Raw genomic sequence first — 24815 nt, forward strand, 5'->3', positions numbered from 1 at the left:
AGATTTTTCCTTTCTGTTCGTGCCAGTTTCGGAGCATTGTCTTCTTTCTATAAATGTATCCATTGCACGTAAGATTTCACACTGAATTGGCACAGTTGTTTCCGTAGTAGCTTCTATTTAGTTGCCCAGAGCTCCCCTGGTGGCTCAGGGGCAAAGAACTTGCCTGCCAACGCAGGGGATGCGGAATCGATCCCTGGGTCAGGAAGATCCCCTGGAGAAGAAAATGGCACCCCCTCCAGTATTCTTGCCTGGGAAATCCCATGAACGGAGGAGCCTGGCGGGCTACAGTCCATGGGGTCGCCAAAGAGGTAGATACGACTGAGCTACTAAACAACAGCAACAAAGCTTCTGTAACAACTGATCACAGACTGGGGGCCTCAAATCAACACAAGTTTATTCTTGTGCAGTCTGGAGGCCAGAAGCCCAAAGTGGGTTACACTGGGCTTAAGTCAAGGTGTGAGCAGGGCATGTTCCTGCCAGGCCTTGTAAGCAGCAGGTCCTGGGCCAGTGTGCTGGCATTTCATCTACCACCATGTTTCTCATACGTCCTGACACATGGAGACGGCAGGATCGAGACCCAAGGTGGTCTCCACTGGGCTCAGGAGGCGGGGAGAGGGGGAGAAAGAGACACATCAGCTGGAGCAACTAAGCTCTACGCTGTGCTTAGTTGCTCGGTCGTGTCTGACTCTGTGACCCGTGGACTGTAGCCCAGCAGGCTCCTCTGTCCATGGGATTTTCCAGGCCAGAATACTGGAGTGGGTTGCCATGTCCTTCTCCAGGGGATCTTCCCAACCCAGGGCTCGAACCCAGGTCTCCTGCATTGAAGGCAGATTCTTTACCAACTGAGCCACCAGGGAGCTCCAATTAAGCACTAGAGGAGCATTTTCCAGTGTGAATTCTGAGACATCGTAAGCCTAAAAGAAGCTCAGAGGGTAGAAGAGGATTCCATATTCTAATGAATCAGTCTGGGAGAACGTAGACTGACCGCCCTCTGACGTTCTTAATGAACACTGGGTTTTGAGAAGAATTTTGGGGGTTGGGGAGGAGGAGGCAGGCAAAGGAGTGGACCGTATTTACTCCACTGTTTCCTGGACTTAATTGCTTCAGAAGCCTGTTCCCTCCCAACACCTGTCTACAGCCCAGGAAACTTAAATTTTTTTAGTGTGCAGACTGGAAAGTGGATTCTTTCTCCCTTATTAGGAAGTGCTGGAGTTGGAGAAAGGAAGTGATAAAAATATAGGCAGAAATTCATGAATATGAAACAGGAAAACAATATGTTAAATCAATAGCTGATTCTTTAAAAATAAATAATACAGTAGTCAATCTCTGACCAATCTAATCATTACAAAAAGGAAAATAGATTAAAAAGAAGAAAAAGGACATTACAGTTACAGAGAGGATTTTCAAAGCCTGAGAATGCCAGCACAGTTTTATGCTGATAAATCTGAAAATCTCCATGAAATGGACAATTTTCTGTTGAAGTCCCTAAAAAGGATTTAAGTAGAAGTAAGCTGATCTGGAATTAAAATGTCATTTATCATCTCCGTTACCTAATACCAGGAATTCCAGCCAATTAAATTTAACGAGAAAATAAATCAGTAGGTGATGTTCTCAGTGAACAGACAGACCTTCTTATCTGTCCAGGGGATGCCGATTTTACTGGAAGCCCAGAAGCAAGAAACTACTAGAATCATGAATAATTGAGAGTTGTTGCCTCTAAGTAGAAAAAGAGGGTAAAATTCAGTAAGACTCAGATAGAGAATGGAAGGTGAATGCGATGCAGTTAAGCCAAGCAACGACAAGAAAGGCACAAGACCCAAGTAAAGGGAAACCCAAGGGACTTACCTGCTGGCCCAGTGGTTCAGACTCTTCATTGGGTTCGAGCCCTGGTTGGGGAGTAGGGGGAAGACCTCAGTATAAGAAATAAAGGGAAGCCCACATCTTTGCCGTAGAGCTGGGCTGGGCTCAATGTGAGCAGCGAGGTGCAGGGTGTTGGGGATGCCCTCATTCCCAGGTGACCTTGTACTCCGTAGGGCCCTGAGACGTAGCTGCCTTAGATATGAACTTAGCTGGTGTGAACTTACTTATTGTGTATGGTTTTATGTAGCAAAACATCTGAAAGGGACACAGAAAATTCAAACAGTGCATAGAAGCCTTGGTGTTGTGGTTTAGTCGCTAAGTCATGCCCAACTATTGTGACCCCATGGACCATAGCCCTCCAGGCTCCTCTGTCCATGGGATTCTCCAGGCAAGAATACTGGAGTGGGTTGCCATTTCCTTCTCCAGGGGATCTTCCCAACCCAGGAATCAAACCCAGGTCTCCTGGAGTCTTCTCCAACATCACAGTTCAAAAGCATCAATTCTTCAGTGCTCAGCTTTCTTTACAGTCCAACTCTCACATCCATACATGACTACTGGAAAAACCATAGCCTTGACTAGACGGACCTTTGCTGACAAAGTAATGTCTCTGCTTTTTACTATGGTGTCTAGGCTGGTCATAAGTTTCCTTCCAAGGAGTAAGTGTCTTTTAATTTCAAGGCTGCAGTCACCATCTGCAGTGATTTTGGAGCCCAGAAAAATAAAGTCAGCCACTGTTTCCCCATCCATTTGCCATGAAGTGATGGGACCGGATGCCGTGATCTCATCGACGGCTTACCTTGTGTTTTACCCTGTATATTCTGCAATGTTTAATTTTTTATACATATACATTATTTTGTACTTAATTTTATTTGAAACTGATCTCTTACATTTTATTGTTTCCTTTATACTCTACTTACACTCTATACTCTATTTTCTAATTTTCTACAATGATCATGTATTATTTTTGTAAAATGGAACAAACTGATAAACATTATGGAAAGTTAGGTTTGTGAGAAATAAAGAGTGGGTATGAGTGTCTCCCTGGTGGGCTCCTTGCAATGCAGGAGATGCAGGTTCAATTCCTGGTGGGTGAACTACGATCCCACATGGAGTGGAACAACGAAGCCTGGACACCCCAACCAAGACCCAGTGCAGCCAAATAAATAAATATTTAGGAAAAAAAAATTTTTTAAGTGGATATGGACAGTCATTACATTTTTTGAAAAGTTACATTGGTGAGGGAAAATGTGCTCTATCAACAACTTTAAATCAAAAACACATATGAATCGTGAGTAAAAGAAGCTATTTTCCTTTCTCTTCTTGTTTTTTAAAAAGCCGAGTCAGTCCAATGTCTACGAATTAAATACATGAAAGCCCTAGGGAGTGTCTCTTGGACTCCTCAGGAAATAACCATTTCTCCTCCTTTGCCCCCTAGCTTCTGTGTGCCTGCTCGGTTGCATCCAACTCTTTGTGGCCCCATGGACTGCAGCCCACTGGCCAGGGTCCTCTGTGGAATTCTCCCAGCGAGAATACTGCAGTGGATTGGCATTTCCTCCTCCAGGGGATCTTTATGCCCCAGGGTGTGAACACACATCTCCTGCGTCTTCTGCATTGGCGGGTGGATTCTTTACCGCTGTGCCACCTGGGAAGATCCCCAGAGCTTTTACCAAACACTTATGCCTACTAATCGGCTTTTTCATCATATTATGTTCTTGTACTGGTCAGAGACTATCTTCTCTTTTAAGCCGTTCAAATAAATTTTCTTCTAACATTTCCTGCTTACGTGTTCTTTAACAGAATTTTAAAATATTCTATATTCTAAAGGGAAAAAGAGGAAGACATTGGGCCACTAGTAAAGGTGAGGTTTACAGAGTGTTCACTTTTTTAACTCAATGTTTTCAGTACAGGCAAATTCATAATGTGTTCTTTAATCCAATGTAATTGATTATTAATTGACTAATGGCAATGTATGTGAGCAGGAAACTTGCATCCAAGTAGAAATAAAAATGAATTTATGTTTTCCTATAATCTTCTGGCAAAAAAAATAATTAAAATGTTTAATGAGTTTGAATATATGTTCAATAAAATAGAAAACATAACTTAAAAAAAAAAGCCAAGTAGTTTCAGGGTGTAGAAAATGGCAAGAGAACACCATACTCAACCTCATGATGAGGAAAAGCTGATAATCTCCAAAATCACAATTTTTCTTGAGCCCATAAGAGAGCTCAGATTATAAGGAAACGAAGGAACGGGAATTTTATACAGTGGCAACCTCTCTGTGCAGAGATGGGGATATCAGTTTCTCCACCTTCTGCTAAGCATGGAGGAAAGGGCATCACAGAGACAGGTCAGGAGAGGGACTTCCCTGGTGGCCCAGGGGCTGAGACCGCGCACTCCCAGTTCAAGGGGGCCTGGGTTTGATCCCTGGTCAGGGAACAAGACCCCACCTGCTGCAACTAAAGATCCTGTATTCCACAACTAAGACCCAGAGCAGCCAAATAAATAAATAAAATTTTAAAAGACAGATCAGGAGAAAAGAGCTGACACTTTAATAAATTCTCAAATTCTCACGACTAGTGTGACCACTTAGAAGGACCGGGGGCCCTACACACTGTGGACGCCCCGTTCACAGCTCTTTCCCACGGACCCTGACCTGGTGCCCACGACGGACAGTGGGGGCAGGACAGGAGGCCAGAGAAAGCTGTGCTCCATTTGATGTGCAAACCTTCAAGACCACTCTTGCCTCCTGTATCAGAGTAGGAAGTTCTCCCTACAGCGCCACCTAGGGAAGACCCACTGCTTCTGGAGAAGCAAGAGGCGTCTTCCACCTTACAAGATGCGAAAAGGAAGAGCGGATGCAACCCAGAGGAAGCAGAAGGAAGGGAATAATCAAGAGAAAAGCAGATGGAGACGGGGTGAGGAAAAGGGAGCCCCCTTGCTCTGTTGGTGGCAGTGTTAGCTGGTGCAGCCACTATAGAGAAAGTGTGGAGGTTCCTCAGAAAACTAAAACAGAATTACCATATGATCCAGCAATCCCACTCCTGGGCATTTGCCTGGACAGAACTGTAATTCAAAAAGATACATGCAGACCTATATTCATAGCAGCACTATGCACAATAGGCAAGACATGGAAAAAAACTAGATATCCATCAACAGGCAAAAGGATAAAGAAGCATACATACTTCCTTGGTATATATAAACAATGGAATATTACTCAGCCATAAAAAGAACAAATGCATTTGCAGGAACACAGATAGACCTAGAGATGAACATACTAAGTGAAGTAAGTCAGAAAGAGAAAGGCAATACTATATGGTATCATTTATTTGTAGAATCTGAAATATGACGCAAACGTACCTACCTATGACACAGAAACAGAATCCGGAATATAAAGAATAGATTGGTGGTTGCCAAGGCGGGGAGGGGAGTGGAGGAGGGATGGATGGCGAGTTCGGGATTAGCAGATACAAACTATTACATATAGAATGGAGAAACAGCAAGGTTCTGTTGCTCAGAAACTATATTCAGTATCCTGTGATAAACTATAATGGAAAAGAATACGAAAAAGAATATATATGTCTCTGTGTGTGTGTGTGTGTGTGTGTACCTGAGTCACTTTGCTATAGAGCAGAAATTAACATGGCACTGTAGATCAACTATACTTCAATTAAAAAAAAAGAGAACAAAGAGCAGAAATCAATGATATGGAAAACAGAAACGTGGAGTAAATCAATGAAAGAAAAAATGGTAGTTTGCAAAGATCAGTAAAATTGATAAACATCTAATCAGAATGTTTTTTAAAAAAAGACACAATATTATGCAGTAGAAGAGGGGAAAACACTTGAGATGCTATCGATTTCAATAAGGAATATTATCAACAATGCTATGCAAGTAAACTTGCTCACTTGGATAAAATAGACACATTCCCAAAAAAGACACACCCTACAAAGTTCACTAAAGATGAAACATGACTGACCAGGCCCATTGAATTGCTAACGAAACTGAACTCACTAACAAACACTTCATCGTTGTTCAGTCACTAAATTGTGTCGGGCTCCTCCTGCAGTCCCCAGGGACCGCAGCACACCAGGCTTCCCTGTTCTTCACCAACTCCTGGAGTTTGCTCACACTCATGCCCACTGAGTTGGTGATGCCATCTAACTATCTAGTCCTCTGCCACCTACTTCTCCTTTTGCCCTCAATCTTCCCAGCATCAGGGTCTTCCAATGAGTTGGCTCTTCACAGCAGGTGGCCAAAGTATTGGAGCTTCAGCTTCAGCATCAGTCCATCCAATGAATATTCAGGACTGATCTCCTTTAGGATGGACTGGTTTGATCTCCTTGCAGTCCAAGGGACTCTCAAGAGTCTTCTCCAACACCACAATTTGAAAGCATCGATTCTTTGATGCTCAGCCGTCTTTATGGTCAACTCCAGATCCTAAACAATTGAGGAAGAAATAATCTAATCTTACATAAACTCTTTCAGAAAACAGAGAGGAAGAGCTCCTAATCTTTCATGAGGTGAGCATAAACCCTAATAACAGAGACGTTGCAGAAAAGAAAATGACAGCCCAATATCCCTATCAATAACAAACACAAAAGGTACTTTAAAATATTAGCAAAGCAAATGCACCATTTTATAAAAAGGATAATACTGGATTACCACGTTGTGTTTATCCTGAGAATACAGGGTTGGTTTTGCTTTTGAAAATCAGTCATTTTAATTCACCATGTTAACAGGATGAAAGAGAAAAATATGATTGTTTAAATTGCAGAAAAAGCACTGAACAGAATTCAACATCTATTCATGATTTAAAAAAAAAAAAAGAACTCTCACAAAGGAGGGATGGATGAAAAGCTCATGAATCTGTTAAAAGGTATGTATAAGAAACTACTACTTAGCATTACAGCTAATATGAAATATTAACAATGCTTTCCGGGTCAGGAATAAGGCAAGACTATTTAATCCATGACTTCTGTCTAACACTGTATTAGAAAGCCCTAGACAATGTGAAAGGCGAGAAAAAATAAAAGACATCCAGAATGAAAAGACAGACATAAACTCTCTTTATTCACAGACAATACGATCGTGAGTGTAGAAAATCCTGAAAAGGTTGGGGATAACTACCAGAACTAATGCAGGAATTTAGCAAAGTCACAGAATAAAAGCAAATATAAAAATGAGTTTGGGTTTTATACATTCAGTTCAGTTCAGTTCAGTCGCTCAGTCGTGTCTGACTCTTTGTGACCCCATGAATCGCAGCACGCCAGGCCTCCGTGTCCATCACCAACTCCCGGAGTTCACTCAGACTCACGTCCATCGAGTCAGTGATGCCATCCAGCCATCTCATCCTCTGTCATCCCCTTCTCCTTCTGCCCCCAATCCCTCCCAGCATCAGAGTCTTTTCCAATGAGTCAACTCTTCCCACGAGGTGGCCAAAGTACTGGAGTTTCAGCTTTAGCATCAGTCCTTCCAAAGAACACCCAGGGCTGATCTCCTTTAGAGTGGACTGGTTGGATTTCCTTGCAGTCCAAGGGACTCTCAAGAGTCTTCTCCAACACCACACTTCAAAAGCATCATTTCTTCGGCGCTCAGCTTTCTTCCCAGGCCAACTCTCACATCCATACATGACCACTGGAAAAACCATAGCCTTGGCTAGATGGACCTTTGTTGGCAAAGTAATGTCTCTGCTTTTCAATATGCTATCTAGGTTGGTCATAACTTTCCTTCCATTTATACATTAGCAACAAACAATTACAAAATTAATTTTTTTTATTCCATTTAAAATATTACCAAGAATCATAAAATCCTTGGGAATAAGTTCACAAAAGACGTAAAAGGACATTAACTGCAGAACTGCTGAGAAAAATTAAAGAAATTCTAAACAAAGTGAGCAATAAACCATATTCATGTATTGGAAGCCTCGACGTTATTAAAATGTCAGTTTCCCACCACTTAAATCTGTAGATTCAATTCCTTTCCAATCAGACCCCCAGCGGGCTTTCTTAATAGAAATTGATGAAATGATTATAAAATTTATATAGAATTGCAAAGGACCTAAAATAGAACTATGATCATGGAAATGCTTTCTTGAGCATTTAAAATGTGGTTATTGTATCCAAGGAACTAAATCTTTCGTTTTACTTAATTTTAATAAATTTAAATAACCGCATGTGCCTAGTGACTTACTAACTGGAGCGCACAGATGTAGGCTTCCCACAGGGATCTTGAAAAGGAAGAACATCGGTGCAGCATTTATACACCCTGAGTTCAGAGCTTACTGCAAAGTCAGAGTAACCAAGAGGGCATGGTGCTGGCATGGGAGGAGACAAGTCGATTTAAGGAGTCCAGAAGTAGACAAATTCTATTTGGTCACTTGACTTAAACAGTCACCAAAGCAATCCAATGGACAGATAGAGTCTTTCAACAAATTATTCTAAAGCAATTAGATATTCATATGGTGGGGGGACAAATTTCAACCCCATCTCATATTGCTGACAAAATATTCATTTGAGATGAATCAGAACCTACATGTAAAAGTTAAAACCGGAAGAGAATCTTAAAAAAATAGATATATACATAGATATGGATAACTGGATCACTCTGCTATACACCTGAAATAAACACAGCACTGTGAATCAACTGTATTTCAATAAAAATTTTTAAGTTAAAATCATAATTTTTTGAAAGGAAATACAGGACACTGCATCTTGCAGATTGACAAAAATTCTTAAGACTGGGGAGGAGCACCAGGGAACTTTCTGGCTGGTGATGTACTATACATTGATAGGGGCTTGGGTAACAGTGACCCATTAGATGGCTGGATGGCGGATGCATTTTTCAAAACTCCTCAGATGGTATTCTTAAAACTGATGGTTTCAGGACTTCCCTGGTGGGTCCAGTGGTTAAGATTCCATGCTTCCAAGGCAGAGGACAAGGGTTCAATCGCTTGTCGGGGAGCCAAGATCCCAGTGGCACTCAGAGTGGCAAAAAAAAAAAAATTTGATGATGCTTTCACTATAGGTGAATTAATCCTCCTCCCACAGATAAAAAGTTAACTGTAACAAATACTGAAGTCTAGTGTGTGACCTGCATGCCAAGTGTTTAGGAGTGAAGTAACCTAGTGTTTTTCACTTACTTTGCTATGCATTAAAAGTAAGATGTTGAGGATGGATGGAAGAATGGATGGACTTGTAGTAAAGAAAATTCAGCATAGTGTTCCTTGTAGAATATAGCTGGTGGATATTTGGATGTTTATGGTACAGTTTTTTTTTTTTTTCAACTTTTTTGTATGTTTGGTATCGTTCATAAAACATCAGGAGGGAAAATACATTCATGGCTCACAAAGATAGGCTCAGGACCATCTCAATTCAGGTAAACGTAAAGAAAAACCGTTATGGGATACTCTTACCCACCAACCAGAAGAGCTGAAATTAAAATGACTGAAAACAGCACGTGAAGAGAGGAAGCCAGACCAACGAGAACTCACACACACGAATGTAAAACGGTGTGACCATCCTGGAGGCAGTTTGGCAGTTTCTTGTAAAGCGATACAGAGTGCCTATGAGCCAGCAATTCAGCTCCTGGTATTCACCCAAGAGAAATGCAAACAAGTACACAAGAAGGCTTTTCTGGGGATGTTCATAGCAACTTCATTTGTATTTGCCCAACCTGGAAATAGCCTGCTGCTGCTGCTGCTGCTAAGTCACTTCAGTCGTGTCCAACTCTGTGCGACCCCATAGATGGCAGCCCACTAGGCTCCCCCGTCCCTGGGATTCTCCAGGCAAGAACACTGGAGTGGGTTGCCATTTCCTTCTCCAAAGCATGAAAGTGAAAAGTGAAAGTGAAGTCGCTCAGTCGTGTCCGACCCTCAGCAACCCCATGGACTGCAGCCCACCAGGCTCCTCCGTCCATGGGATTTTCCAGGCAAGAGTACTGGAGTGGGGTGCCATTGCCTTCTCTGGAAATAGCCTAGATGTCCATTAACAGATGAATGGTGAAACAGCCAGGGTCCATCTACAGAATGAGTGGACTGTTAATCAGCAGTAATGAGTAATGAATGGCCAATACTTGCACCACCATTGTGGTGTTGGAGAAGGCTCTTGAGGGTCCCTTGGACAGCAAGGGGATCAAACCAGTCAATCCTAAAGGAAACCATTCCTGAATGTTCCTTAGAAGGACTGGTGCTGAAGCTGAAGTTCCATTCCTTTGGCCACCTGATGTAAAGAGCCGACTCATTAGAAAAGACCCTGATGCTGGGAAAGATTAAAGGCAAAAGGAGAAGGGGTTGCAGAGGATGAGACGGCTGGATGACATCACTGACGCAATGGATACAAATTTGGGCAAACTCTGGGAGATACTGAAGGACAGGGGAGCCTGGTGTGCTGGGTCACAAAGAATCGGACAAAATTTAGCAACTGAACAAAAATAAGTACCAACATGGATGGATGTTAAAACGCCCTAATAACAAGAAACGCTTAAAATACAAGGGAGTGCATGCTTCATGAATCCATTGATGTGAAATTCCAGAACAGTCAAAGCGAATCTATGGGCACAGATATTAAAACAGTGGTTGCCCAGCAGGCGTGGGGAGAGATTGACTGGCAGGTGGCACCAGGGAACTTTCTGGAGTGATGAATGTGTTCCACATCTTGATTTAGAGGGGGTGACATGCGCACACATATTTGTCAAAGCGCACCCAAGTATGCACTTAAACTCTGTTCGCTTCACTGTATGTAAATTATATCTTGACTTTTTTTTTTTTTTTTTAATGGAGCCAGTCTGTGAAGAACAGCTACACAAATTATATACCTCAATGTGAGGAAATATTATGAAGCGGTTAGTTTGTTTTCAAATAACCTTTGTAAGAGCGTGATAAAATGTGTGTCGTATTAAGTCAACTTTATGGAGAACGCAGAAGCGTTATTCAGTGTAATCTCAAGTCGGAAAAAAAAAATAGTTCCTTGAGTCTAAGACACTGTCGGTTTTAAGACGTACAGGGATTTGCATAAAACTTTTCCTCTTCAGCACCACAGTCAGGCTTGAGCCTAAGCCCCCTTCTCTCTTTTCCTTGGGGCTCTGCCGAGTCTCAAGCTCTTCTAGAGACCACCTTGGACCCTATCTGCCCCCTCCTTCGTATGAGGTACGCATGGGTTTGTTGTTCTCGTCCCCCACCCTCCAGCAAGGAGGAGGACTCCACAGGGGCCACTGTGTCCTCTGACCTGCTCACCCTTGCATCTTCAGCTTCTAGCACCGTCTCTGGCAGACGGCAGGTACACAGCAGTGTGCTATCTGGTCCTTTGCTCATTCAGATTCCAAAGGTTCTTCTAAACCCTTCCGGCAGTCGGCGTGCAAAGGGCCAACACACTGTTTTTCATGCCCTGAAGCTCCTGTAGGGTTGAGAATACCAGAGTTTTCTCTGCGTTTCCTGTTTTGTTATTTCATAGCTTTGTGGGGTTTTCATCCTTTTAGTGAATGAAGTGGAATTGGTTTATTGAGGCATCTCAACTCATTGGGAATAGAAATAGCAACAATTTTGTTTCTTCCAAACTCCAGTCCAGAGGGATCTATCAAACCCCTTCCCACGAGGTGTGCGGTTCCTGAACGATATCTTGGCCACATTCCGAGGCTTGTCATTTTTGTTTGTAGAACGGGCGCTTGTTAAAACTAAGCATCTGCCTGTGCGTGCGTCTAAGTCCCTCAGTCGTGTCCAACTCTTGCGATCCCATGGACTGGAGCCCCCCAGGCTCCTCTGTCCATGGATTCTCCAGGCAAGAATACTGGAGTGGGTTGCCATTTCCTCCTCTGTAGGATCTTCCCAATCTAGGAATCGAACCTGCATCTCCTGTGACTCCCCCATTTCAGGCAGATTCTTCACCGCTAACACCACCTGGTAAGTACTTCTGGGGAATATTCGGCTCAAATGCAATTCTGGGTGTGTCTCGTCCCCTCTCCCCAGGGCTAGCCAGAGCTCTCTGTGACCCCAGAGGCTTTGGAGGGACTAACTTCGTCTCTTGGCTTCACTCTTGGCCTCCCCAGGCCACACTGGCTCCTGTGCAAGGCTACTCAGGCGAGGAGGACTCAGGGCTCCTGGGGACGCTGCGGCCTCTCTGTGGCCCCCACTCGGCACTGAGTGGCTGGGGGGCTCACCCCTCCTCAGACCATCGGCCCCGCTTCACGCCCCCACCCGCCACCGCTGGGTGACCACCACCCAGTCACGCTCCAGGCCCCAGGCCTGCCGCCTGGTGGGCCCCGCCTTTGGGGGACCCTGGCAGCACTCCCCCAAACTATGGCTTGGAGCCTCTGTCCTGCGGGCCTGCTCCCCTCACTGTGTGTTTGCCAAGGTCACCTTGACCATCAGCAGGGATCCAAGGGTTGAAGGAGGAAGAACACAGACCAGCCCTCCCGCCGGCATTTCTGCACGTCACTGAGCCCCGCTGGGCTGGAGAGGAGGCTGGGGAGCGTGGTCCAGCTTTTTGCCCAGTGAGTGAAAGTCGCTCAGTCGTGTCTGACTCTTTACTGTCCATGGAATTCTCCAGGCCAGAATACTGGAGTGGGGAGCCTCTCCCTTCTCTAGGGCATCTTCCCAACCCAGGGATCGAACCCAGCTCTCCCGCATTGCAGGAGGATCCTTCACCAGCTGAGCCATCAGGGAAGAAGAGAAAACTTGGCAAAGAAGCTGCCAGCCTACCAGTGCTCTGTGTTTAGGGCTGGTAGGGTGACCCAGCTAGGCCGTCCGCACAGGTGTGGGGCTGACGGCCTGTCAGCCGCTCTCCAAGTTCAGAACACAGGCTTTCCCTCTCGTGTGTGGTCTTGGCTCCACCAGGGAGAGCCCAGCTTGATGCCCCCGGACAGTGCATGCCTAGAGGTGACCGTCACATTTCTTGACAGCAAGAGGCTTCAGCAGAGGCCGGGAGCCTGAGGCAACCGCTGGAAACTCACCGGCTGATCACAGAGGCCTCCCGTATTTGAGACTGCTCAGATAAGATCTGAGAGAGTCGGCAGGCTCTCTCTGCTGGTTTAAATGTGCTGCTTAAAGTGTGACTGGCAGATTTCTGGGGACACAATACCATTTGGCAGGGCGTCCCTGGTGGCTCAGAGGTTAAAGTGTCTGCTTGCAATGAGGGAGACCCGGGTTCGATCCCTGGGTCAGGAAGATCCCCTGGAAAAGGAAATAGCAACCCATTCCAGTATTCTTGCCTGGAGAATCCCATGGATGGAGGAGCCTGGTGGGCTACAGTCCACCGGGTCGCAGAGTCGGAGATGACTGAGCGACTTCACTTTCACTTTCAATACCATTTGGAATCCGCAACACTTCCCAGATACCTCGAGAGGCTCCGGAACCCAGGGAAGGTCCACGGAAAGAGGCAGGCTGGCCCTTGTAAACCTCTCAGGGCCAGCCTTCCGGGGCCAGCCAGCGCTCTAGATACTTCCAAACAGAAGATGCTTCAGCACACAGCAGGTTGGCCACTCGGGGCATAGATTTTTATCCCAACCCCAAACCAGCCACCAGTCAGAGAGGAATGTTGGTTGAAATGCCCCGGGCAGGGCCTTCCGAGGGCAGAAAGAGCAGAGGCCACCCACCCTCCAGGGCGCTGGCCTGTACGGGACTGGGCAGCCCTGTGCCTGTACCGGGAGGTGGAGCAAAATTTAGAATCCATTTTTATGTTCATCTGGCAAGAATAGCCAAGAAAACCAGAAGGGGCAGATCCCCCCAGTAGAGAGGAGCACAAAATATAACACAAAATCATTTTTCGGTTTTATTTAATTCTGGCTGGGCTGGATACTCCACTGCCGCGTGGACTTTTCTTCTCTAGCTGTGGCCCGGGAGGGCTCCCCTTTGGCGCAGTACACAGACTTGCCTCACTGCGGTGGCTCCGGTTGTTGCAGAGCACAAGCCCTAGGGTGCACGGGCTCCTCAGTCGCAATTCCCAGGCTCTAGAGCACAGGCTCAGCAGCTGTGGTGCCTGGGCTTTAGCTGCTCTGAGACATGGGGCATCTCCCCAGACCAGGTAGCCAACTCGTGTCTCCTGCATTGGCAGGTGGATTCTTTACCACTGAGCCACCTGGGAAGCCCCGAAATCATTTTTTAAAAGGCGGTTCTGGGGGAAGAAAATGGATCATCAGATATTGGGAAAGTCGGCCCTCTGATAGGTAAGATTTTCAGATGGGATGAAGAAACGCACGAATGAAGCAGAGAATGAAGTTAAAATAGATGAGAGTAGATGAGCTCGGGTTATTGGCTTAAACACGGAGAAGTCAAGTCAGACCTTCACCTCGCACTACAAACCAAACTAACTCCAGAAATGTCTTTATTAATTCTAGAGGGAAACAAAGACCTTAAAGCAGCGAAGGAAACCACAAAGAACAGATGGAGGTGTTTGCAGGACGGACTGTTCTGTCTCTTCTTGCACCAGAGGTTCTCAAAGTGGGCGGGACCTCTTCCGGGCCTGGGAGGCATTCCTGTTTTCATAATGCTACCAAAGTATCTGGGCGTTTTCCACTCCTACTGTCTCCTGAGTGTACAGCGGAATTTTCCAGAGACTACATGATGGGTGATCTTGCAAAAGATGAAGAGCAGGGGCAGGTCTGACGCCCCAGCTGTCTTCTATTAAGCCAGACATGAAAGAAATTTGCAAAACCATGAAAGAATTTAGTGAAAACTGCACCACCCCTCCCCCCATTTTTTAAAAAACAGTTTTCTTTAAAATATGCTGTTTATGTGGTCAGGTAATGAGTTTATCTTCTAAATAGCATTTAGAAACATTCTCCATCTTAATTTGCGATATAGTAAATACTGATAAAACCTATATTAGAAGCTCTCTGGGGTCCTAAAGGATTTTGAATGAGTGAAGGGATTCTGGGGCCAAAAGGCCTGTGAGCAGTCCTGGGTCTGTAAGTGCTTCGGTGGGGTCCCAGCACTCAGCACATCCATCCATGTAACGGTCCCACAAACGCTTGTGGCATACCTACTGTGTGTCCTAACACACCGTTACAGGTGCAGGGATACAGCCATGAACAAAAGGGACAAATGTAAGCGCCTGCATTGTGTTAGTCTGGTGGGCACACGGCCCAGTGAAGGGACAGACTGGCTATGCATCAGGTTAAAATCTCAGCAATAAAAAGCCGGAAACACGTGCAGCGAGCACAACACACAACAGGTTAATATCTTTAATATGCAACGAGCTCATACAAACGTATCAAATGCCAGTAGGTAAGAGCAGAGGACACGACAACGCACAAAAGAAATACAACTGCTTAATGTGAAAGATGTTCTAGTTTGCCAGAAATTAAAAAAAAAAATGCAAACTAAAATACAATGCTATTTTTCCATGACCAGATTAGCAAATATTTAACCAGATGAGAACACTCAGTGCTGGCAAGATGGTAGACGGGAACATTTATCCTTGCTGGTGGCCATGTAAATGGACACAAACATTTCTGGAAACTGTCAATAAGTAATCAGAGCCTCGAAGGTTCTTATATTCTTTAATTCCATCACCCCACCTCTGAGGATCTATCCTAAGGAAATAACTTGAATCGGGGAAAGCTTTACGCACAAAGATAGTTGTCGATTTCCAATGGTGAAAAATGAGTAAGAGCATTGGTGATCAATCACTGGCACTGCCTGATGGGGGAGGACACAGCCATTTCAAAATGAACTGAGAAAGTTGCCCGTGACATGAGTGAGAACAGCTACACAGGACCGTGTTACAGAAGGTGGCACCCCAGTGTTATAGAAGCAGAGGAACCATGATTGGGGTGAGGGGAGACTGGAAGGAGAGACGCCAAATGTTAAAACTGTACATCTTTCTACTCCATTTTCCAAAATTTCTATAATGTGTAGGTTGACTTTGATAATGAGACAAACTAGTACGTGGTTACTTATGAAAAGGAGTTAGTGGTGCTGCAGCAAGGGGCCAGCAGTAGCCCCCGCCCCATCTACTGCGTCTGTGCTGTGCCCGCCACACTCAACACGCGGACCCCACAACTACACCAGACTCATTGGCTCTGTCCACCCGCAGTGGGTGATGGGATTTTCCTAAACCCCAGCCCTCTCCCCACACGGCAAAGCTTTCGTGCCTTCTCGAGTCCAGCTGTGTCTTCATCTCTAAGCCCCTAACCTAAGGCTTCTCAGGTAGAGGAGATCCAGGCTTCCTGCTCTGACTGCAAGATGGACAGGACCTCTGCTAAGTTCTCTCCCTCTTCCCGCCCAAACCCCAGCCCTGGAAGCTGGTTGGGGTGTGTGTGCTCTTACACACTCACAGGGCTGCTCCCTTAAAGTAATCTAAGCACCTACCCAGCTCTCCCCACATCTGTTCATCCTTCTAAAGGCCAGAATCGTGGTCCAGCAGTTGGTTCTGTCCCTCTTGACAACAGCAGCTTGCGCATCAGCAAAGTCTTACCTGCATTTCACACGGCAATTTTGGGCTCTGTGTCACGACTCCCTCGTTACATACTCACCTGGGACCAGGGACACGGGTCTTGGTTTTTTCCCAGAAGTCACCGAAATGCTCTGGGACATTAAGTTAATCCCAAGGTCGCACGATACAGCAAGCCAGAGGTCGCCCCTGCTAACTCTGATCGCAAATAGTGCCTGCTACACTATGAATCTTCCTTACCAGATGGGGCGACGTGGAGACCAAGGAACAGTCACAGGTAGTCCAAGTACCGTGAACACCGTGAAGACATAAACCCTTCCCGCACATGCAGTTAACACTACTAACTGCCTGGCCCTTTTATAAAGCAACATCTGTTCTCTTAAATTTAGAGAAATTATGACCCCCAAATATGTACAGAGCAGCTCTCCCCTGCCACTGCCTTCTCCAACTTGAGCCTCTCAGCCATGCGTTCTTGCTCTGGGCTGCATGGAGCGCGGGTGTCCTCTCCAGCTGCGGACGAGGGTGTCTTCCACTAGAGCCACCGGGGGCTCCCACCGTGGGGCCTCTTCCAAATCCAACCCCAGGCCTCACATCCACTCCGGTTTCCGAGGTCGCAGGAGGCAATCAAGAAGGCCACGGACGGCCAACAGCACCTGTCCCCAACCTGTAACCGTGAGCACCAACGGCTTGCCACACCTCCAAGCCAAGCGAAGCTGGGGCAGCAGCCAGGGCCAGGCACAAGGACCCACATGCAGAGGCAGGCCTCAGCCTAGCGAGGCGCAGCGGCTGAAACAAGGCGCGGATGCGAATGCGGTAGGACTTCTGAATGCCACCTGGGAAGACCCCAAGGTTGGCAAGCAGTTCCTGCCCTGCTCTCAGGCTAGGTCTCTGCCTTGGCTGGGCCAGGCCATGTGGAAACCTTCAAGGTGCCAGCTAGCCCTGCAGGCCCCCTCTCCTGTGGGTGCCACCATACCCCTTCAGCTGTGGGTACCTCTACTTGGCAGGCAGGCAGAAGAGAGCAGGAAGTGCAAGGGTCTGTGTATCCCCCACTGGAGAGCCCATGTCCCCGTGAAGAGTGGCCCCCCTATGTCTCCCCCACTTCATGCTTAATGAGCACCATGGTCCCGCCTGAACAGTCTGGCCGGAATCTAGGGGGGTCTGAAGCCTACGTTCAGGCAGTGGTTCAGCAGGGCAATTGGGCTAACAGAGTTTACGATGAGCGGGTGGCAGTGGTCCGTGAACTCCAGCAGCCATGGAACCACCTTGACTTTGCAGGCAGTGGACTTTTAAGAACACAGTCACTCTCCCCAGCATCATCGAATTGCTCAGAAGGGCATGGGTCCTAGGAGACAATCTCTGGAGGTCCCAAGATGCAGGCTTGTAGCGGGGAGCCCAGAGGTTATCCTCCTGCAGTCAGGCTGGGACCGATAAACCCAGGGAAGGATGGCCCATTTCCCCACAGCCTGGGGGCAGGGTGTCATTGGTATCGAATAAGGCAGGAGCAACCCAGGTCAAAGGGCCTGGCCAAGCCTCGTTTAGAAAGTGACTCTGGGCGTCCAGGGGGGGAAAGCACAAGGCCACCCAGCACTCAGAGGCACGGCTCTGTCTCTCGGAATCAGGACCCGAGCGCCAGCCCTGCGCTGTCACCACCTTCGGACCTGGGCAGCCCACTGCTCTTTTCCTTTGCAAATGCCAGCACCGCCCCGGCTGGGGTCAGACAGGCAGACACCCCCTCGCCTTAAGGGCTCCATGATGTGTCCAGGAGAGCTGGGGCTCCCAGCCCTGAGTCCAGGTTTTCTGGGACAGAGGCTAGATGTCTGATGTACAGCCCAGGGCTGGGGAGGGCATGCTACCGAGGCTTTGGAGACCTAGAGACCGTGTGTGTGGCTCCAGGAGCTGAGGTGAAGGCCACACGCCCCTGCGTGGAGAAGGGAACAGGTCTCAAGCCAGACAGGCCCACCTCCACGTGCGGGGGTCAGAGAGAAGAGGGGGCTGCACACCACCACTGACTCCCACGGGGACCAGGGCAGCAGAGTGAGCCTCTTGAGTCCATCCCTCAGCCTGCCAGGGGGCCTCAGGCACAGATGGACACGTATGTGGAACTGCCCAGTGATTCCAGTCACACTGAACTTCTGAGCAGGCAAGTTCCAGATTCCCCCCAACCCCGGTGCTATCAAAACACTGGCAGCTAAAGCCAGGCACTGATGGGGGGTGGGTGTGGCCTCTGGAGGCGCTCCCCTAAGGCTGCACTGTCCATCTTCCCAGGGGCAGCAGTGGGGCACAGTGACTGCCTACTCCTGTGCAGAGTGAAGCTGGCCCCCTGAGAACCCTGGAAACTCACTCCCGGCAGTGATCACTCGGACACTGACAGCAGAGATGAGGCCCCTACCTGCTCCACTGGGCCCTGGAGAGGCTGGCAGCACTTGAGACTCCCCTCTCCAGGTCAAGCCACCTGCCTGGCCAAAGAGGCTTCTTTTTGGCACCAGCAAGCTCACAGGGCGATCAGGTGGGGAACTGCCCCAGGGCCTGCAGAGGGTGGGGGGGCTGCATCCGTGAACCTGGTCAGGCTGGGGAAAACGTCAGCTCAAATGGTCCCAAGTGTATTGTGAGTGAGACTAACCAAGCAGCAGAGCTGAGGCCACTAGAAGAGCTGGAATTGCAAGCAAGAGAAAGGAAACATGCGGTGGAGGTCCCAAGCGAGTACGTGATGCCAGGAAGCAAGGTGGGTCACAGGGTGCCCCAGAGTGATGACAGGAGATGTCCTCATGGAGCAGGTCTACAGAGGCAGGAAGGGACGTCTTCAAACAAAGTGATGCTGTGGTATGGACATTTCTTCTACGCAGCAAAGGGGGTATGCTACCTGGATGGCTGCAGATGCGACCAGGATGATGGCCCATTCCTAAAGGTTCCGAGCTCGGGTGGGCAGGGCCGGGGCTGGACTGGTCCCACTGGAGGCTGGGTGCACCGGGCAGGGCGCTGTGCCGGTGGCGGCCAGCTGGCGGCAGAGGGTCTGCCGTTCCCGCATGGCTCGATTGGAGGCCGAAGTTTTTCTGATCTGCGCGCGCCGGGCGTGCCGCAGCGGAGACTTGTAGGTTCTCCGCAACTCGGCCAGGAATCCCTGATAGTTGTTTCGTAAGGGGCTGTCGGGTTGCATGTGGGGGATCGCCCACTTCTCCGCCTCCCCAGTGAGCCGGGACACGAGGAACGCCACTCGTTCGGCCTCCCCCGGGAAGCGGGAGGCCTGGAAGATCATGAATCTGTCCATCTGCATCAAGAAGCCCGCCAGCTGGCCGGGGTCTCCGGAAAAGGGCTCTGGCAGCGAGGTCGGAGGCGTGGTCATTGGCCGGGTCCCATTGGAGGTAATGGCCGAGATGGGTGGGGTGATCTGCAGCGCCCCGGGAATCCGAGCCCGGGTGCGCAACAGGGTCAGCTCCGCCATCACGCTCTCCAGCATGTTGGTGAGGTTGGCCTTCTCTGCGCGAAGGGTCGAGGCCTCGCGCCTGAGCGCCGAGTTGGTGAGGCGCAGCGAGGTCAGGGTGTCGATGACGTCGTCCATGGGGGCACTAGGAGAAGCTGCAGAGGCTGGGGTTTCAGCTTTTGAGGTCTGGGGTTGGACCATGTTGGCCAGAGGTCAGTGAAAGGCTGAGATTCACAAAAGTGGAGAAGGTGGTGGTGACGGGGGGTTGGGGTTGGGTTTGGGTAACCCAGAACCTGAGCACCTGTGATGCTAAAATTGGGTAGACCCAGAGAGCAATCGGGTTAAGGGTGGGGGTTCAAGACTCAAGCGTGGCCGAGAAGACCCAACAAGAGGGCAGGGCAGACGGACCCAGAGATGCGCACAGCCCCGGGCCAGGCAGGGGGTGCAGGCCCTCGCGGATCCCGAGCTCCGGATGTTGCTCCCGAATCGCCGCGCTCACAAGGCCACAGTGGGCTGCAGGGCCCTGAAGGATGAAAACACGGTTTAAAAAAAAAAAAGGTTTCGACTGCGGAAAGGGGGTTCGAAGGGAGGGAGGCGGCGTGGGAGGGGCAAAGGGCGGGCGGCGAGGCGGGCGCCCCCCCGCCAGAGGACCGGCGCCCACATGGGGCAGAACAAAGGGAAGAAGCTCTCGCGGCGGCGGCGCCGGGGGGCCGAGGGCGGGCGGCGGGCGCCTACCTGGGTCTCCGCGGCTTCCTCCGCGGCTCCGTCTTCCCGGGCCGGCCGCCACCAAGATGGCCCGATCGCCGGGATGCGGACCGGCCGATGAGTCACGGCGGCGGCGGCCCGCCGGAACTGCTTCCCGGTCAGGTCAGGTCGAGGCGGCGGCGGCGGGAGGCGGGCGCGGGCAGCTTCTGGCGGGAGCACGAGCCAGGCTGGGACCGAGGCCCGGGTCGTGGCGCGGGCGGGGAGCGGGCACCGCGGAGGTGTGGGCGGCAGGCGGGCCTAGCGAGGTCCCTGCTTGTTGCCATGGAGACCACCAGCTCCCGCGCGGCCCAGGTCCCGCCCCGGAAGTGACGTACAGGCCCTATGGCTTTCCTCAGTAGCCAATCAGTGATGGGTGTGGTTACTGACATTTTGTTATTAGAAGCGGTGTCTTCCTTTGAAATTCTAAGACTGCTAATAAAGCTGTGTGTGCATAGGTTGTATTTATTCTTTTAAATGAAGCTTGCTTTTCATATATATATTCTTTTAATTCAGCCGAGAGTTTTGATGAATTTATTGTTTCTAACGTGTAGCCAGGTAAAAAGTAAATGATATACACCAATGAAATACATTGTCCTGTTGACTTTTATATAAAAAAGTGGCTGCTATTTTTGGAGTGATGAGAGAGCGCTGTTGGACAAATTTGTACTTGCCTTTCGTTTTGTACTAACTTCAAGAAAATTCTGTGTAGTATAGATCCATTGTAGACAATTTTGATATCAAAGAAGTCTTTTGAAAAAGTTTATATCTCTCTGAGTCCCTCCACCTGAGAGAAGAAATAATAATATTTTTGTAGTTCCATCGAATCATTTTCTAAGATGTAGTATATTATAAAATATTAGTAATTATTGTGTCTTTTGAACTGTTTTGCGACCTTAATAGCACACTGAATTTTGAACACTGTTCATTAAAAAGCATAGTTTTCAACTACTGCCTATGTTCCAATGAAACCGCCTACCCAGTTTATTTGATAGACCCCTTTTTGAGAGTTCTTGATCTTATTTTCCATGTGGAAGTTTTATAAACCACGCTTGTATGCGAACCCCAGCCATTTTCTCTGCCAGCCCCACCAGGGTAATGGTCAAGGGAAGACAATACTGGGCCAAAGTGGATGAGCTATTTGATTCACTTCACGATGCCTTTGGGGCTTCCCACATGGCACTAGTGGTAAAGAACACACCTGCCAAAGCAGGAGACATAAGAGATGCGGATTCCATCTGTTGAGTCGGGAAGATCCCCTGGAGGAGTGCATGGCAGTATTCTTACCTGGAGAATCCTATGAACAGAGGAGCCTGACAGGTTGCGGTCAATGGGCTCAAAAAGAGTCAGACACGACTGAAGCGACTTGCACACACGATGTATGCTTTTCCCACTTTACTGTTGTTCAGTCACTCAGTTGTGTCCCACTCTTTGCAACCCCATGGACAACAGCATGCTAGGCTTCCCTGTCCTTCACCATCTCCTGGAGTTTGCTCAAACTTATGTCCATTGAGTCAGTGATGCCATCCAACCATTTCATCCTCTGTCATCCCCTGCTCCTCCTGCCTTCGATCTTTCCCAGCATCAGGGTCTTTTCCAATGAGTCGGCTGTTCCCATCAAGTCGCCGAAGTATTGGAGCTTCAGCTTCAGCATCAGTCCTTTCAATGAGTATTCAGGACTGATTTCCTTTACAATTGACTGGTTTGATCTCCTTGCTGTCCAAGGGACTCTCAAGAGTCTTTTCCAACACCAGGGTTCAAAAGCATCATTTCTTTGGTCCTCAGCCTTTTTTATCATCTAACTCTCAGATCCATACATGACTACTGGAAAAACCATAGCTTTGACTAGAGGGACTTTTGTTGGCAAAATAATGTCTCTGCTTTTTAATATGCTGTCTAGGTTTGTCAAGAAGCAAGCGGCTTTTAATTTCATGGCTGGAGTCACCATCTGCAGTGATTTTGGACTCCAAGAAAATAAAGTCTGTCACTGTTTCCATTGTTTACCCATCTATTTGCCGTGAAGTGATGGGACCAGATGTCTTGGTCTTAGTTTTTTGAATTTTGAGTACTGAGCTGATTCTAAATGGTCAATTCAAGGCTGGAGCATGGATGGAGAGAAAAGACACCCACCATGCCAGTCTTTCAAAGACATCGTCTTCAAGGAGGCTAAACAACTGGCAGCCACTTGCACGCTTTGGCAGACCTGGGGCAAAGTCAGCTTCGCTCATATCTTTACAGTTGATGCTTCTATAAAACAGGAATTGGGACATGATGGTGTCCATTCTCAGTAAGGATAGTCTAGCTGTGCCCACAACTGTGTACCCCAGGGTGACAAAAGGTGCATTTTTGTGACCAGCTGAAAGTGTCTAGGACATAAAGTAAGGGGAGAAAGTAAGGACACAGCGTTTCATTAAACTGCTTCTGTGAACTCTCCCACATCACATGGAGGCAGGAGCTGTGCTCATCCTAACTGAGGTCAGTGATTTCAAATGCAGAAATTATCCTGTGCCCCTTTACCACCCCCTACTTTTTCCAAACACACAGAGGAATCCACTCCTGTGAGTCACCCCACCAGTTTCTCTGCCCTCAGTGCTTGGGTTGCACCTCCCCAGGTTACAGGATGCTGTGCATATGAGTGAAGTGTCTGCTATACTTCCAGGTGTGGCTGACACCATCCATTTCCGGGGTCCAGCCCCAGCTGATCCAGGGTATTCGAAGGAGAGACGGCATCGGCAAGGATCAGGAAACAACTGCTTAATTAAACGTTAATTAAGAATATAAAGAGTAATAGAATGAGGATAGCTCAGTGAGGAAATTCAGTGGAGAAAAGCGGCTGAAATAAGGATAGCTCAGTGAGGAAATTCAGTGGAGAAAAGAGGCTGAAATAAGGATAGCTCAGTAGGAAAATTCAGTGAAGAAAAGAGGCTGAACAATTCAGCCAGAAGATAAGAGAAAGAACGACATGGGGAGACCAAGCTTCGGTGAACAAGGCCCGCACTTTATTTTCCAAAGTAGTTTTTATACCTTAAGTTGTGCATAGAGGATAATGGGGGAAGGGGTGGAGTCATGCAAGGACAGCAGTTCCTGGTTGGTCAATCGAAGCCAGGCTTTCAAACTTATCATATGCAAAAGTTCAGGTGATTTACATCATCTTCTGGCCAGGAGGCCTGTTAACATTTTAAGAAACTTATTTTTCTCTAAAGGTGATTATTCCAAAGTCAGGCACCAGCCTCCAAAAAAGCATTGGACAAAGCTGCATTCCTATAGGGCAAAGGTGAGGAGGACTCAATCAAGAAAAGAATTAACTCAAGGGTCCAAGGTTACAAACATTGAGGCTACTACTTACATTTCTATACACCCATTCTATCAATCAATACACTGCCAAGGACACAGTAGGTAAGGGGTATGGAGACTTAGCAGCAAACATTGGCTCAATAAGTGAAAAACCCTTCACCAATACAATTTATAATCAATCTTTTAACTACTCAAAGGAATCTGTGTTTAGACAGTTTAGAACATCTCCTGCCTCTCACAGTTGGGAGGCTCTGAACAATCACATGTGGCCGGAAAAACCTATTCAGGCAGGCTAGAGGACTTCCAAAGGAGTTTGTAGGTTGAAACACTGTCACACCCAGGAATTGTTAACTGGAGCTGTAAGCTAACTCTTTTTGCAGAGAGAGGTAGTGGGGGACAGCCCCCCGTAAAGTCAGAGGTGTAGGTGAAAGCACAAAGCAGAGAGTAGGCAGACTCTGGTTTTGGGGGTAGATGCTCGAGAATTTCCAGGGGGACTCCTGAGGCTCGATCCCGCCTTTGCGTATGCCGAGCCTCCTTCCTCATGACCTTTGTCATGGGTGGAGCTCCTCAGCTGGCTCCCGGCAGTGATAGAATTCCAGTTGAGCTGTTCCAGATCCTGAAAGATGATGCTGTGGAAAGTGCTGCACTCAATATGCAATATGCAATATGCACTCAATATGCAATATGCCGGCTCCCGGCAATCCATCTTAAATTCTCAGGTGCATTGAAAATAAGGTGCACCCTGATTTGAGAAATGACCAAACATGAACTCTAAGGAATATGTCATTTATTTGTATTTCATCTATGTAAAATAGGACATAAAGTGGCATTGAATAAATAGAGCTAAATAAAATGAAAATAAATATTAAAATAAGACAAACAAGCAGAGCATTTGACTTCAGATCCAAATAATGCTATGACTCATGCTCTGAGATGCTGCTCTCTATTGCAAACACAGAATGACAATAAACTATACAATAAGAGTATTGAGAGGATCTAGATGGCCTCAAAAACAATCTGAACTCCACCATAGTCCAGAAACACAAACTGCTGAGAATTGACAAAGCCGTGGGCCAGCTGGGCTCTGAATCCCAAGGCATAATGGGGACACAAAGCTGGTA

General features: G+C 47.8%; 1 protein-coding gene across 2 annotated transcripts; it reads right to left on the minus strand.

The window, feature by feature from the left end:
* Positions 1-14154: 14154 nt before the first annotated feature.
* On the minus strand, positions 14155-20704 carry RTL6 (retrotransposon Gag like 6). Of its 2 annotated transcripts, none has more exons than XM_086404290.1 (3): positions 20395-20704; positions 19102-20182; positions 14155-14467 (listed from the first exon to the last, which is right to left on the minus strand). In XM_086404290.1, exon 2 carries the CDS (start codon positions 19858-19860, stop codon positions 19141-19143), a length of 720 nt encoding a protein of 239 aa, XP_086260416.1. In that variant the 5' UTR covers positions 19861-20182; positions 20395-20704; the 3' UTR covers positions 14155-14467; positions 19102-19140. The 2 variants fall into 2 exon arrangements, with proteins under 2 accessions (XP_086260416.1, XP_086260415.1); XM_086404289.1 differs by lacking the exon at positions 14155-14467 and adding an exon at positions 15017-16905.
* Between the last annotated feature and the right edge of the window lie 4111 nt (positions 20705-24815).

The sequence above is a fragment of the Bos grunniens genome, chromosome 5 (assembly GCF_055505025.1).
Source record: "Bos grunniens cultivar Pamir isolate PY7600 chromosome 5, Bosgru_T2T1.0, whole genome shotgun sequence".
In the NCBI taxonomy this organism is placed as follows: Eukaryota; Metazoa; Chordata; class Mammalia; order Artiodactyla; family Bovidae; genus Bos; species Bos grunniens.

Bases quoted from the DNA above. Each gene is read 5' to 3' on its own strand.
- RTL6 (XM_086404290.1), bottom strand. From the start codon at position 19,860: ATGGTCCAACCCCAGACCTCAAAAGCTGAAACCCCAGCCTCTGCAGCT.